The 15823-nt window shown below is 44.3% G+C and overlaps 1 protein-coding gene across 11 annotated transcripts in view; it reads left to right on the top strand.

The window, feature by feature from the left end:
* NBEA (neurobeachin) overlaps positions 1-15823 on the top strand; it is a 634796-nt gene that overhangs the window by 186639 nt on the left and 432334 nt on the right. For all 11 annotated transcript variants that reach the window (XM_088460223.1, XM_088460224.1, XM_088460216.1 and 8 more), the window contains exons 9-10: positions 9656-9853; positions 12872-13005. In XM_088460223.1, coding sequence (XP_088316349.1) covers positions 9656-9853; positions 12872-13005 — 332 coding nt within the window. The remainder of the gene's footprint in view (positions 1-9655; positions 9854-12871; positions 13006-15823) is intronic.

Below are 15823 nucleotides of genomic sequence, written 5' to 3'. Positions count from 1 at the left end.
AATCTCTTTACGCGAAGTTCCTTTTCTATTAATACTTTTAACGTATTTAAATGTTTCCACCCTATTCCTGCTGTCCTTTCTCTCTAACTGGTCTATTTACTAAGCAGTGCTAGGAGACAAAGTGATAAGGTGCCAGCCAATCAGCTCCCAACTGTCATTTTTCAAACACAGCCTGTGAGATGACAGTTGGGAGCTGATTGGCTGGTACCTTATCACTTTTCACTCTGTCTCCTAACACTGCTTAGTAAATAGACCCTACAGTTTGTTATGCAGCCCATGCACCATGTTACTATCCCTTTTCTGAATTGTCTCCATTGCATAAATGTCTTATTGGAGAAAAGTGCTCCAGAACAGTACACAGTTCTCAATATGAGGTTTTACAAGTGATCATATAACCTCCCTCTGCCTATACTCCCAAATATCCTACTGGCTTTTACCGCTGCTTGTCTCACCTTCATAGCATCTGAAACCTTAGCCCCAAAGGCAATTCATTCTGTATTCTGCTTCAGGTTACTGTCCCTTGTGTTATATTCTGCTTCAGTTTACTGTGTCCCTTGTGCTGTATTCTGCTTCAGTTTACTGTGTCCCTTGTGCTATATTCTGCTTCAGATTACTGTGTCCCTTGTGCTATATTCTGCTTCAGATTACTGTGTCCCTTGTGCTATATTCTGCTTCAGTTTACTGTGTCCCTTGTGCTGTATTCTGCTTCAGATTACTGTGTCCCTTGTGCTGTATTCTGCTTCAGATTACTGTGTCCCTTGTGCTGTATTCTGCTTCAGTTTACTGTGTCCCTTGTGCTGTATTCTGCTTCAGTTTACTGTGTCCCTTGTGCTGTATTCTGCTTCAGTTTACTGTGTCCCTTGTGCTGTATTCTGCTTCAGATTACTGTGTCCCTTGTGCTGTATTCTGCTTCAGATTGCTATGTCCCTTGTGCTGTATTCTGCTTCAGATTATTGTGTCCCGCGCGCTACATTCTGCTTCAGATTACTGTGTCCCGCGCGCTGTATTCTGCTTCAGATTACTGTGTCCCTTGTGCTGTATTCTGCTTCAGATTACTGTGTCCCTTGTGCTGTATTCTGCTTCAGATTACTGTGTCCCTTGTGCTGTATTCTGGTTCAGATTACTGTGTCCCGCGCGCTACATTCTGCTTCAGATTACTGTGTCCCTTGTGCTGTATTCTGCTTCAGATTACTGTGTCCCTTGTGCTGTATTCTGCTTCAGTTTACTGTGTCCCTTGTGCTGTATTCTGCTTCAGATTACTGTGTCTCTTGTGCTGTATTCTGCTTCAGATTACTGTGTCCCTTGTGCTGTATTCTGCTTCAGTTTACTGTGTCCCTTGTGCTGTATTCTGCTTCAGATTACTGTGTCCCTTGTGCTGTATTCTGCTTCAGATTACTGTGTCTCTTGTGCTGTATTCTGCTTCAGATTACTGTGTCCCTTGTGCTGTATTCTGCTTCAGTTTACTGTGTCCCTTGTGCTGTATTCTGCTTCAGATTACTGTGTCCCTTGTGCTGTATTCCGCTTCAGATTACTGTGTCCCTTGTGCTGTATTCTGCTTCAGATTACTGTGTCCCTTGTGCTGTATTCTGCTTCAGATTACTGTGTCCCTTGTGCTGTATTCTGCTTCAGTTTACTGTGTCCCTTGTGCTGTATTCTGCTTCAGATTACTGTGTCCCGCGCGCTGTATTCTGCTTCAGATTACTGTGTCCCGCGCGCTACATTCTGCTTCAGATTACTGTGTCCCGCGCGCTGTATTCTACTTCAGATTACTGTGTCCCACGCGCTACATTCTGCTTCAGATTACTGTGTCCCGCGCGCTACATTCTGCTTTAGATTACTGTGTCCCGCGCGCTGTATTCTGATTTACCGGTAGATTGTGTACCGCGTGCTGTATTCTGATTTAGATTGTGTCCCTTGTGTTGTATTCTGCTTCAGGTTGTTTCTCTTGCTGTATTCTGCTTCAAATCATTATCCCTCGTTCTGTATTCTGCTTCAGATTACTGTGTCACTCTTATAATTTTATATTTTTATGTATTCTATTTAACATTCTACACTTTAATCCAGCAATGTTTTCCCTACATTTTTCAAGATTTGTATTAATCTATCTGAGATGGCTCTTTATATGAGTTTACACCATTTACTACAAAACTCAGCCTTCTGTCCTTTAGCTAAAACTTTGTCCATTTGACTATGGTGTGTTATGCATGTAATTTTATTACCTTTTAATATTTCTTGGTCAAAACCACTGAGGCTTGTCACCACTTAGAATTCTAGCCATTTGAGTCAAAAATTTATGACTACATTTCTGAGGCTCGTTTTTTTTCTGTACTTCCATATTTAATGTCTTGCTACTTATTAAATTATTTGGACTACTAAATTGATAATAAGCAGAGATGTGAACAGAACTTAAATATCCTGTAAAATATACATCCTTATATATGGTGAGTAGGGCTGTCATTTTATATATCTAATGTTATCGTTGGACAGTACTCTTCAAAATCTTCAATGAATTAGAGTGAGTATACAGTGTCTTGCAAAAGTATTCACCCCCCTTTGCATTTTTCATGTTTTGTTGCCTCACCACCTGGAATTAAAATGGATTGTTTGAAGCTGTGCATCATTTCATTCACAGAACATGCCTACAACTGTGAAGTTGTGTTTTTTTTTTTATATTGTTAATCAAACAACATTTAGGACAACATAACAGAAAACTTCAGCATGCATAACTATTCACCCCCCTAAAGTCAGTACTTTGTCGAGCCACCTTTTGCGGAAATTACAGCTGCAAGTCGCTTTGGATAAGTCTCTATGAGCTTGCCACATCTTGCCCCTGGGATTTTTGCCCATTCCTCAAGGGAGGAATGAGCAAAAATCCCAGCTCCAGCTCATTCATGGTGGATGGTTTTTGCTTGTGAACAGCAATCTTCAAGTCTGACAACAGATTCTCAATTGGATTGAGATCTGGTATTTGACTAGGCCATTCCAACACATTTAGATGTTTCCTCTTAAACCACTCGAGTGTTGCTTTAGCAGTATGCTTCGAGTCATTGTCCTGCTGGAAGGTGAACCTTCATCCCAGTCTCAAATCACAGGCACACTGAAACAGGTTTTGCTCAAGAATATCCCTGTATTTAGCACCATCCATCTTTCCCTCGACTCTAATCAGTTTCCCAGTCCCTGCTGCTGAAAAACATCCCCACAGCATGATGCTGCCACCACCATGTTTCAATGTGGGGATGGTGTTCTTGGGGTGTTGGGTTTGCGCCAGACAGTGTTTTCCTTGGTGGCCGAAAAGTTAAATTTTAGTCTCATCTGACCAGAGCACCTTCCTCCATACATTTGGGGAGTTGCCCACATGCCTTTTGTCAAACTCAAATCGTGTCTTCTTATTTTTAAGTAATGGCTTTTTTCTGGCCACTCTTTCATAAAGCCCAGCTCTATGGATTATACAGCTTATTGTGGTCGCATTTACAGATACACCAGTCTCTGCTGTGGATCTCTGCAGCTCCTTCAGGGTTACCTTTGGTCTATGTACTGCCTCTCTGTGAGTTTTGGTGGGCAGCCCTCTCTTGGCAGGTTTGTTGTGGTACCATGTTCTTTCCATTTGATGATGATGGATTTGATGGTGCTCCAGGGGATCATCAAAGATTTGGATATTTTTTTATAACCCAACCCAGAATCGTACTTCTCAACAACTTTTGTCCCTGACTTGTTTGGATAGCTCCTTGGTCTTCATGGTGTGATGCCTCTTGCTTAGTGGTGTTGCAGCCTCTGGGGCCTTTCAGAAAAGGTGTGTTTATACTGACAGATCATGTGACACTTAGATTTCACACAGGTGGACTTAATTTCACTTCTGAAGGTAATTGGTTGCACCAGAACTCTTGAGGGGCTTCATAGCAAAGGGGGTGATTACATATGCATATGCCAATTTTCAGAATTTTATTTCTAAAGATTAATTTTTATATATATTTTTCTCATTTCACTTCACCAAATTAGACTATTTTGTGCAGATCCATCACATAAAATTTAGATAAAAAAATAAATAAATTACAGTTTGTATTGTAACAAAAAAGGTAAAAAGCCAAGGGGGGTGAATACTTTCGCAAGGCGCTGTATATAAGGTTGCAGAGACTTGTTGCTACAATAGTAAGAAGAGACAAAAGGGATGGCAAAATTGAAACTGTTTAAATTCTTACACATGTACCTCATCCATTACGGAACTCAAGAGAGTTCTCACTGTCACATCACTAAGAGGAGACAATAAGAGCTTCATCCCGTAGCGATGTTACTGGTGACGTTTTCAATCTCATAGACTTCGGTTGAGTTCACAAATGACGGCTTCCAATGTCAATGTGATATTTGCACTCTTTAAGCCTGCCAATGCGACTCCCTGAATGTGCCTGCAAATATAGCACCTTTCCAAGGTCTGATTTATTTATTTAATACACTCTCTAGCAGTGCGTATATAGCAGTTACCTGTAATGCAGATCCCCTATGTTCAGAAGACACGGCATCTGTGGTCCTCTGTGTGCGCCCGGCTGCCACCACGCGACCTCCTCTGACCTGTCAGCAGCTTCAGCAAATTTTGTTGACGGAAAAAGTCTAAATTGGTTGTTTCTAGGTTGTTAATTGGTTTAATAAAGTGTACACAACAGTAATGCGTATAATCATGTATTAGTCTGTGTAAGTAATGCTATACACCCCTTCTCCTATGCCACCTGAGGCTGTTCAATATACAAATATGTTTTTAGGTTGTAGTAACTGTAATTGTTTTTAGTTGCCTATTTAGTAACTGATATTCATTTGTAATGAGGACAAATAGCTAATTAAAAAAAACTAATAAAATACTTTTACATATTAACGGTCATATTTCAATGTATTATAAATGGTTATAGAGTGGTGTAGCTTTAATAATACACTTCCAGGATGCCCACGACAAAAAGGACGTGGGGTGGGGGCGTAGCTCAGACTGTATCGCAGCCAGAGAATCCAAGGGGCTTCTGTGCCTTTTACAGGTGTAACATCTATGATAATGTTGCTGCGGATCTATCCTAATGCCGTAATGGGAATGCATACATTAAATGCTGTCTGTTATTTAGATGATGGGATATCCTGAAATGATGCACTGGGAGCAATACCTGAGTTGTGAATCAAATTGGGGCATTTCATGCCCCTAACTCTTCAGATCAATGCATATCAAACCCTGTAGCAACTACACAACTCATTAAATGCACTTGGTTGGCTGGAAGTACAAACCAAATGTATCTGCCAGCAAAACCATTGGAACGAAAGCTTTAACATGATTAGATATGACGTTCTTGGTTCACTTGGCAAAGTTTATTTCCATCTAAATATAGCTGGCTCTCAGCCCAAGAGAAAAGAAAAGAAATGTTTAAACTAATGATAGTTATTACCAACTGCTCAGAGATCATGGCCTGGAAAAGTAACGTTTCAAAGTGCTTCATTAGAGCCGCGTCTTAGTTTTACTACTCCAAGTAGAAGGAGCGATTAGTTCTGCCTTGAGCCTCCTCTTATGAGCCGTTTACCCCACCCCCTCTCTCTGCATCTATTTGCTGCCATTTTATGCATTTGTTTCTACTTTTTTACTTCAATCACAACGCAGTGCAATAAGTGAAAGCTTCATATATGGAACTTGGTGATAGAGTACCGTTCAGCCTTTGTATGACATATCACTGCACCTTTGTTGAAGTGTGATGGTGTATTCACCACCATGTCATAGAATATCTAAGGTTTAATCAATAGAGTGTGTTCTATCTGCCTAGATTGGGACCCTGCAGCCTGTAACTCTGCTGCAGAGCTGCCTGGAGAGTCCTTTGGATGCTCCAGTAACGCACCCTGCAGCCTGTAAGGCTGCCTGGACCAGGCAGTGCTGTACTTCCTGGTGCCTGCTGCCCCACCCCTCACTGTGATGTCATGATGTCACATGTTCAGGGCCTGCACATGGCATAGAAGCGCCCTGCTCCTGCACCGATGAGAGATTTTATCCAGAATGCTTGGGAGTTGGGGTTATCCTTAGTTTCCAAAGATTTGTGCGTCATGCTGATTGCCACTCCCTGCATTGATCTACACATATTGCCAGTGATCACCAGCAAGGGTGCTCTTTGTAGTATTAAGCCGTCTAACTGACTGTAGTAAAGGAAAAATATCCCACTGGGACGAAGCTCCTTGTGGTCAAACTCTAATAAAAACCTGCAGAATTCATTACTGAACGACCAATATGATTTTCATGACATATCTGTTTCCTTCATCTATGTAAAATGTACATAGGCAAACACAGAAGTGGTTTCAGTCTGCCTGGAAACCCCCCTCCCCAGCCCACGCCATGACCACAATAGAAATAGTAATATAATAGATTGTTACTAGTGCTGCATGTTCTTCTCAGTATCACAAATGAAATAATTAGCACCACCTGTGGATCTTTTAACATGTATCAGCCAGTAGTAAATAACCTGTGCACCAACTAGAAGATCTGCACTGTTAGAGATGTGCTGCTATAGAGCCCAATATGTACATATACAGTATGTCCAGGGCAGTGCTAGGTTCTTCTGCTGCTCCTCCAGGCTTCCCGGACTTGCTCCAGTAGTCTGGAATGGCGCCCACATCTAAATAAATACGTTCAACTCAGGCAGGATGGCCCTACTGACGCATTTAATGGCTTACTGTGATCGCTGGTCCTGTATATGCTGGAATTAATACACACAATACACTATGTATGATGCATATTAAAGCTGGTTAAGTACTAATTCTGCCCTCCTCATTGACGAGCCGCACTCACTGTAAAATTACGCATTTGGAAACCCCCCTCTGGAAATCCTGCGTTTGCCACTGATGTATAATGTCTACAATTTATTTCACTTTATTCTTGTATCTCAAAAGCAGACCTAAAAGAACATTAATGTGTAATCCAAAACCATTAAAATGTTTCTGGTGTCTTTCTGGAATTTTTTAAAATTAAAATAATGGTAAAATCTATTTGGTAAGATAATGTACAGATAAATTGTCCTTTATGTACGCTGATGACAAGCACATTGCAAGTCAATGAACTCATGTTTTAAACACTTTCATTGTCTTGCTGGTTGTCTTCATGTAGCTGTCATCTGTCTGCAACATTTTAAAGAACCATGTCAAATAGAAGTGACAGTTTGCTTTATGGAACTCTCTTATCCGTTCATGCTTGGACAGTTTGACGGCAAACTGTTTCACGGCAGCCATGCCAATCATCCCTGGCAAATCCTTCGTGGATTTTTTTTTTATGGGTACAATTAAATATAAAATTTTTGATGCAAAAGAGAAGTTTAAAAACTCCTTTCTGGATTTATAGTGAAAGTAGTATGTCATTGTGTTTAATAGATTTCATTCCAGCTATTAGCTGGGGGGAATGTCCTGAGTACCAAGTTAATGAGCCATGCGATGCACACTCCTCTAAGCCCTTTCCATTAAAGCCAATGGTATTTGTTAATGCTGGTGATTATGCATGTGTAAACAGTCTTCAGAAAATTCTTTTGTTCATCTGACTGTATAAACAGAAGTGTCAGACTGAATCCTAAGGGAATTAGTGTTACAAATGTGCAGTTTATTAGTATCTTTGTTCTTTGTTTGCTATTCCAGCTTTTACGGATGCAACAAGAGTATTTTGCTTTGCACACCTTGGCTGCAGAAAACAAGTTGGATTATGAACGTCATTTCTTATGAAGTAGACGTCAAAAAAGATTTTCAAAACGGTTCCTCAAAATATTCAGCTTGTTTCACATTTGGCCATATTGTTGTGCTCGAAAAAATTGGTCTATAAATGTTCACAGTCCTACCTGAGCAACAGTAAGCCGCAAAATCACTTTACAGCATGCTTACCAACTCTCCTTGATTGTCAGGGAGACTCCCTGAAATAGTAGTAATCTCCCTGGATCCATGAAGAGTCTCGTAATCTCCCTGATTGCACCTTACCCCCATTATGAAGTTGTTATAAATAAATAAAAAAACAGATATATACATTGAAATGGGATCATTAGTATGGGATGCTGGCGCTCAGGATCCCGGCAGTCAGAATCCCGACAGGGTTAGGATACCGACACCTGCAGGTAAACATCCTAACCCTCCCCCTAAACCTAACCCACCCTCCCCACAGCCAGGGCCAGTGCAAGGTTTCTTGGCACCCTATACTCTTCTTCAGCCTTGGAGCCTTGGAGAATAATCAGAGAGGAGGGGTGGAGGTGGTGGAAATAAGGCGGCAACTGTAGAGAGTAGCAGATGGGTTGAGGGCTTTGTTAAGTAGATGAGAGAACTGTAGACGAAATTCTGAGTGGGACAGGGAGCCAGTGAAGTGACTGGCAGCGGGAGAGAGCAACGAGACAGAATAATGAGGCAGACATCAGAGTTAAGAATTGAAGAGGGCTGAGAGGCAGGAGATGGGAAAGCCAGACAGGAATATATTACATTAGTCAAAAAAGAGATGGTGAGAGCTTCAGTTTTTAGTAACATCCAGGGTGAGAAAAGGCTGAATATTTGAGATGTTATGAGGTAGAAACTGCAGGATTAGGAGAGGGACATGATCTGGGGAGAGAGTCAAAGAGCAAAGTCTAGGACAGTGTTGGCTAACCTTGACACTCCAGCTGTTATGGAACTACATAACCCAGCATGCACTGCTACAGTTTTGCTATTAGGGCATGCTAAAACTGTGGCAGGGCATGCTGGGATATATAGTTCCACAACAGCTGGAGTGTCAAGGTTAGCCAACACTGGTCTAGGATGTTTCCCAAACAATGTACTTGTTTGGGAATCATCAGAGGAGTGGGAGAGGGAGGCTTGATGAGGGGATCATCAGAGGAGAGTGAGGCTTGATGAGGGGATCATCAGAGGAGAGGGAGAGGGAGGCTTGATGAGGGGATCATCAGAGGAGAGGGAGAGGGAGGCTTGATGAGGGGATCATCAGAGGAGAGGGAGAGAGGCGCTTGCAGAGGGATCCTTGGCCGTGATACTCGGCCGGCTGAGTGACCATGGGGTCAAGCAGGCTGGCCATCGCAGTTCAGGAAATGAAGCCAGGAAATCTACATCAGCCAAAGGAGATCCTGGCCTCTTCCCTCACCCTTCTTTCCCCCCCCCACCCCCCTCTTCCCACTTCCATTCCTTCCCTGTGTTTACCAGTCAGGCGCTCAGTTTCATTATATCAGGAAAACGCTGTGCTTGTTGAATCCCACTACGGCCCTAACTGTGTGGAGTTTGTATATTTTCTCTGTGCTTGCGTGGGTTTCCTCCGGGTACTCCGGTTTAAGTGTGTGAGCATGTGGTAGGGAATATAGAGTGTAAGCTCCACTGGGGCAGGGACTGATATGAATGGACAAATATTCTCTGTAAAGTGCTGCGGAATATGTGTGCACTATATACATAACTGGTAATAAATAAATAGTGGACATCATCCCAGTGTGTTTAGCACTGGAACTGTTTGAATATATGAAGGTACTATGCTGACTTATAATAAAACAATGCCCCCAGTGGTGCTTGCAGCACTTCACGGTATATATTTACGATTATTGTACTTATGAGTTGGGTTTTAAATGTTAACATTGGTATAATCCATTTGTATTTTTTCATTTGCATTGTATAATGTCATCGTATCCAATCTGTTGCTTTCTCTTTGCAGAGTACATTCAAATTTAAATCTGAGAGTGATATTCACCTGGCTGAACATCACAAGCAGGTTCTGTATGATGGGAAACTAGCCAGCAGTATAGCATTTACTTACAACGCAAAGGCCACGGACGCCCAGCTCTGCCTTGAATCGTCACCAAAGGAAAATCCTTCTATATTTGTGCATTCACCCCATGCATTAATGCTACAGGTAGGTCATTACTGGACTTGGCTACTGCAAATATCATATGTCGCATACCCTTACATTTATTGGATGTATTTTTCTAAGCGTGAAGGACAAAAATATATGATGCTTGTAGCTCCTAGTGATATACAGTTTAACTTTAAATCAATGTTTACAACTGTTATCATTAATAGTATGTAAATTACAGTGCAATACCTCATTACTTTATGACTCTATGGGCAAAATTTACTAAGCGGCGGTTTGACGGCTGGTTCTATTCTATTCTAAACCCCGGCAGTTTGGTGGCGGGTTCTATTCTGTTCTAAACCCCGGGGGTTTGGTGGTGGTTTTGCAGCGGTTTCTAAATGACAGCCCTGTTCTATTCTATTCTAAAATGTGTTTTGATGGCAGTTTTGCAGTGGTTTTGGCCTTAGTAAATCTGCAGATAGCAAAACCGCCGCCAAACCACAGTCAAAACACATTTTAGAATAGAATAGAACAGGGCTGTCATTTAGAAACTGCTGCAAAACCGCCACCGAAGCCCCGGGGTTTAGAACAGAATAGAACCCGCCACCAAACTGCCGGGGTTTAGAATAGAATAGAATCCGCCGTCAAACCGCCGCTTAGTAAAGTTTGCCCTAATGCTGTAAGCCAAGTAATAGTAATAATAGACCCAAACTACGCAATTACAGTATATTGACAGACGTCGGTATCTTGACGCCTGTCATAACTCCTTAGCCGGCGTTGGGATTGTGATCGGCGGCCGCATATAACTACATCCCCTATATTGATGGCTTTTGAACATCTTGATATATGCGAACGTGTGGGAGCTGCATGGTGGGGCTTTGGGTGTGAATACTGAGAACCAGGAGGGCACAGGGCTTATAAGAATGGTTCAGATGTCTTGTGTTGCCAAACAGCAGACCAGGCAGCCATGCATATGATGATTTTTAGAGAAAGGCCAGTCATAAAGAAGGCACATCTGTTGCTTACCGACCCAGAACATCACTTTCTCAAAATAGCTTCTGCCAGAGACTGATTTATATTGCAGCTTACCTTTCTGTACAAGGAGAAATAACATTTGAGGAAACTGTCAGAAAATTATAATTCTGCCTCTGCCTATGTATCTCTGGTAAAAGGGGATTATGGAATAGAAGTTTTATAAAAAAAACATATGTATATAATATTTTATTTAGTCAGAAAATATTAAAAAGTAATCTTGATGCATAAAAGTAATAGAGAGCTCTCTTCACCCCCACACTCCGATGCCCACAATCTTAATGTCCCTCTCCACTATCACTCTCCATTTGACTTAAGCTGTTATGCATGGATGCGTGCTTCTGCTGTCTCTCTCTGCTCGCTGTCTCTATTCCTTGCTGTCTCTCATCCATCTCTTTCCCCTCACTCTCCTATCCTCCCCCTTGCTGTCTCCCGTCCATCCCCTTCCCCTCGCTGTCTCCCGTCCATCCCCTTCCCCTCGCTGTCTCCCGTCCATCCCCTTCCCCTCGCTGTCTCCCGTCCATCCCCTTCCCCTCGCTGTCTCCCGTCCATCTCCTTCCCCTCGCTGTCTCCCGTCCATCCCCTTCCCCTCGCTCTCTCCCGTCCACCCCCTTCCCCTCGCTCTCTCCGGTCCACCCCCTTCCCCTCGCTCTCTCCGGTCCACCCCCTTCCCCTCGCTCTCTCCGGTCCACCCCCTTCCCCTCGCTCTCTCCGGTCCACCCCCTCGCTGTCTCCCTTCCACCCCCTTCCCCTCGCTCTCTCCTGACCACCCCCTTCCCCTCGCTGTCTCCCCACCACTCCCTTCCCCATGTTGTCTCCCGTCCACTCCCTTCCCCTCGCTGTCTCCCGTCCACCCCCTTTCCCTCGCTGTCATTTTCACCGCCTTCCCCTCGCTGTCTTTTTCACCCCCGTCACCTTGCTTTCTCTCATCCACCTCCGTCCCCTCGCTGTCTCCCTTCCACCCCCTTCCCCTCGCTGTCTCCCTTCCACCCCCTTCCCCTCGCTGTCTCCCTTCCACCCCCTTCCCCTCGCTGTCTCCTGACCACCCCCTTCCCCTCGTTGTCTCCCGTCCACTCCCTTCCCCTCGTTGTCTCCCGTCCACCCCCTTCCCCTCGCTGTCTTTTTCACCGCCTTCCCCTCGCTGTCTTTTTCACCCTCGTCACCTTGCTTTCTCTCATCCACCTCCGTCCCCTAGCTGTCTCCCTTCCACCCCCTTCCCCTCGCTGTCTCCTGACCACCCCCTTCCCCTCGTTGTCTCCCGTCCACTCCCTTCCCCTCGTTGTCTCCCGTCCACCCCCTTCCCCTCGCTGTCTTTTTCACCGCCTTCCCCTCGCTGTCTTTTTCACCCTCGTCACCTTGCTTTCTCTCATCCACCTCCGTCCCCTCGCTGTCTCCCTTCCACCCCCTTCCCCTCGCTGTCTCCCTTCCACCCCCTTCCCCTCGCTGTCTCCTGACCACCCCCTTCCCCTCGCTGTCTCCTGACCACCCCCTTCCCCTCGTTGTCTCCCGTCCACTCCCTTCCCCTCGTTGTCTCCCGTCCACCCCCTTCCCCTCGCTGTCTTTTTCACCCCCGTCCCCTTGCTTTCTCTTGTCCATCCCCTTCCCCTCTCTGTCTCCCTTCCACCCCCTTACCCTTGCTGTCTTTCACCCCTGTCCCCTTGCTTTCTCTTGTCCACCTCCGTCCCCTCGCTGTTTCCCTTCCAACCCCTTCCCCTCGCTGTCTTCCGATGTGTGTGAAGAATAACACCACATAAATGCCACAAATGTTGCCATTCGTATATAAAGGGATACAGTTTAATAGACCGCAACATTTTACAGGTTCATCCAATATATAAAATCTTTGACATTAAGCAATATTTGTAATAATAATTACAGTCATTATGACCTTTACAGTTCTCTATACCCTTACCCCAAAAGTACTGGAAGAATAACTAGTTTCTATGATATCAGTTTTTTTCTTAAATTCAGTTGCACTTGTTCATGTAGGGGGAAGCAGTGTGTAATATGTGTGAACTCTTCTTCACCTGATCTTCTCATTGATCTTAGGATGTAAAAGCTATCGTAACGCACTCAATACACAGCGCAATCCATTCAATCGGGGGCATCCAGGTTCTCTTCCCACTATTTGCACAGTTGGACAATCGGCAGCTAAACGACAGTCAGGTGGAAACCACGGTTTGGTAAGGACTGATCGCTTTCTACGGTATGGTGATGCACTAGTAATACAGAAATACTTTTGTACAGAGTTTAATGGCTGAAGACCAGTGGACCATGGAAGCACTTTCTGCATTGCTCTGCATTTTGAGAATGTTGAACTCTGCATCTATAAACAGATTGAGGCTTCTTATTGATTATAGCAGCCATTCCATCCGTACAAGACACAATAGACTGTGCAATCTGAGTAAATGCACTCACGGGAATACATAGAAATCATTAAACTATTCTCTAATAGCAATTCATGCTTTCTGCCGAATTGAGGCTGCTAAGCTCCACAAGACAAAACATAAATAGTGTAAATTAGTAATGGTGGGGGCCAGTGGCACTGACAATGTATGGTACCATTTTTTTATTATGTAATAGACCATCTGGGTAACATGGCAATCGGTAGTGTTTTCTCTTATTGACCTGTATTTTGGTCCCAGAACAGAGCATGCTGGGAGTTTTGGTGTAGCAGCTGAGCAGTCTCCTGAGCCTGCAGATTTTCAATACACAGTCCAGTCTTTATTCCTTCCTGACACCTTGGCTCACTGTATAAATTGATGATAATCTGACTTAACTATTTATCTTAAAGGGCAAGTAAATTCCAAATTGAAATGATTCAAATATAAATCTTAAAATATAAAATCCCAGTTTAGCTGCATTCAGGCATATAGTAACGTATCACCTTCCCGCAATTTCCCCTGCCACGTCTTTGGGGACAAGGTTCTAATGGTCATGTTAAAAAGATGAGATTGCAGTCCTTTGAGTGCCTATCACATTTTGAATCCACCAATTTATGCAGTGTGTTTCTAAAGAGCAAGTCTTCCAAGCTGTCAGTCACTATTTGCCTGTTTAATCAGAGAAGCACCTATCTACTAACATTGCAGCCTGCTGCAGACGTGTGAAAAGAGCATGGCGGATATATTTAAAGGGATTTTTCAACTTCTCAGATTTCTCTTACTGTCCAATAATACTTTAGTGGGTTGTTCTCCCTGGAATCCCCTATATTTTTTAGACATTTTTGGGCAATATTTACAGTATATACAGTAAAAAAAACTAAAAAACACTGTATGATTGTACAGTATATCTACACCACAAGCTTTTTTTTTTTAACTGTATAAAACATCGCATCAGATGCAACCGTGTCAGGGAAAGCCCAGCTTGGTGTGGTCGCATCTCATGTGACCATCTCATGCAGCCATGTCAGGCAAGGGGTTAAAAATGCTAGAGCTGATCCTTCCCTCTAATGCAGGGTAAACAACAGGTGCACTCTAGCTGCTGATGAACTACACATCCCAACATGCCCTGCCATGGTTTTAGCATGCAACAAAAAAAAACCTGTTGCAGGATATGCTGTGATGGTTCCACAGCAGCTGGAGAACCACGCGTTCCCCTACTCCTGCTGTATGCAAGACTGGGTGACTGTTACAGAATTTTCTATGGATGATTGCACAGCATGTAACAGACCTTATGTGTGCTACCTCTCTCACACACACTTTCTCTCACACACTCTCTCTCTCTCACACACTCTGGGGGTCATTCAGAGTCGGTCGCAGGCGCTGAGCGCTCGCAACCGACTCGATGTTGCCCCACTGGGCATGCGCACGACGGAGCCGGCTCCGTTGTGCGCATGCGCGAGACCCGGCTAGTGACGGACGCTCCGTTGCTAGGGGTCTCGCAGCAGACGGGGCGAGCTGTCGATGGTGAGTGAAAGCTCGCCCCGTTCGGGAGGCGGGCAGGGGGCGTGCCTGCCCAAAACGGAGGCGTTCCCGTCGTTTGGGGGCGGACGCTTGCCGTTTGGGGGCGGCCCCACTGACATCATTGCTGATGTCAGTGGGCAGCTTCCTGCTCGATTAGAGCAGGAAGCTCCCTGGGGCTTACGAGTGCCCAGACCCAACCTTAGGGTCTGGTCGTAAGCCCCGATGGTCGCGATGGTCAAGACCATCGCGACCATCACCCATGTCGGTCGCTAGCTGCTGGTGTTAACCCACAGCTTAGCGATCGACAAGGAGGCGGTCGTTCAGGATGCAAGCGGCCGACCTGATTCAGAGCGACCGCTTGCAACTAACGACCGCCTCTGAATGAGGTCCTCTCTCACACCCTCTCTCTCTCTCTCTCTCTCGCAATCTCTCTCTCTCGCACTCTCACTCTCGCAATGCGCGCGAGAGAGAGAGAGCTAGCTCGCGAGAGAGCGCGCGCGCTGTCGCTCTCACCATGTGTGTGTGTGTGAGATAAAATACTACAAGTATGTGTGCTGTAAAGTTGGAACCCCCTCATTAGCCTTACCCCTACAGGGATATTGTTCACGCTGTATGTTTTTTTTTCTTCTTTTTAACAGGCTCTTCGGGTAATTTTATAACATATGCTTATTCTTTCTCACTAGTCCCATCATTGATGTGAAGTGGTTTTTTTTTTGTTTGTTTCTTTTGTATGTCACACATTCCATTTAACCACTAAACTGTATGGCGCTATCCTATGGCATGTGACTGCAACCAGCTAGGCTTCAGCTGATATCACATGTGATCTGGCCGCCCCGCTACATTATCCGGCATTTGAAAAAGGAAATACATTCTGCAGAGATCAACTGCTGCAGGGGGGACTGATCATCATTCCCTCCATACATAGTCTGTCCAAGAAGCCTGGTATTTTCTGTAGTTCACATGTACTAAAAAAATGAAGGTAAAAAAAAAACAGTTTGTGAACCAAAAGTGGCCTCTAGCACGGATAAAAGTGTATAGCCTTGCCGCTGAGGCTTTCTTACTTGTAGATTTAATGGGAATATCTTCAAGGCTTTCTTTA

This window comes from Taudactylus pleione, unplaced genomic scaffold (genome assembly GCF_031769625.1).
Source record: "Taudactylus pleione unplaced genomic scaffold, aTauple2 ptg000043l, whole genome shotgun sequence".
Classification (NCBI taxonomy): domain Eukaryota; kingdom Metazoa; phylum Chordata; class Amphibia; order Anura; family Myobatrachidae; genus Taudactylus; species Taudactylus pleione.
The sequence above is the reverse complement of the archived record's forward strand: the minus strand, read 5'-3'. Positions and strand labels throughout refer to the sequence as shown.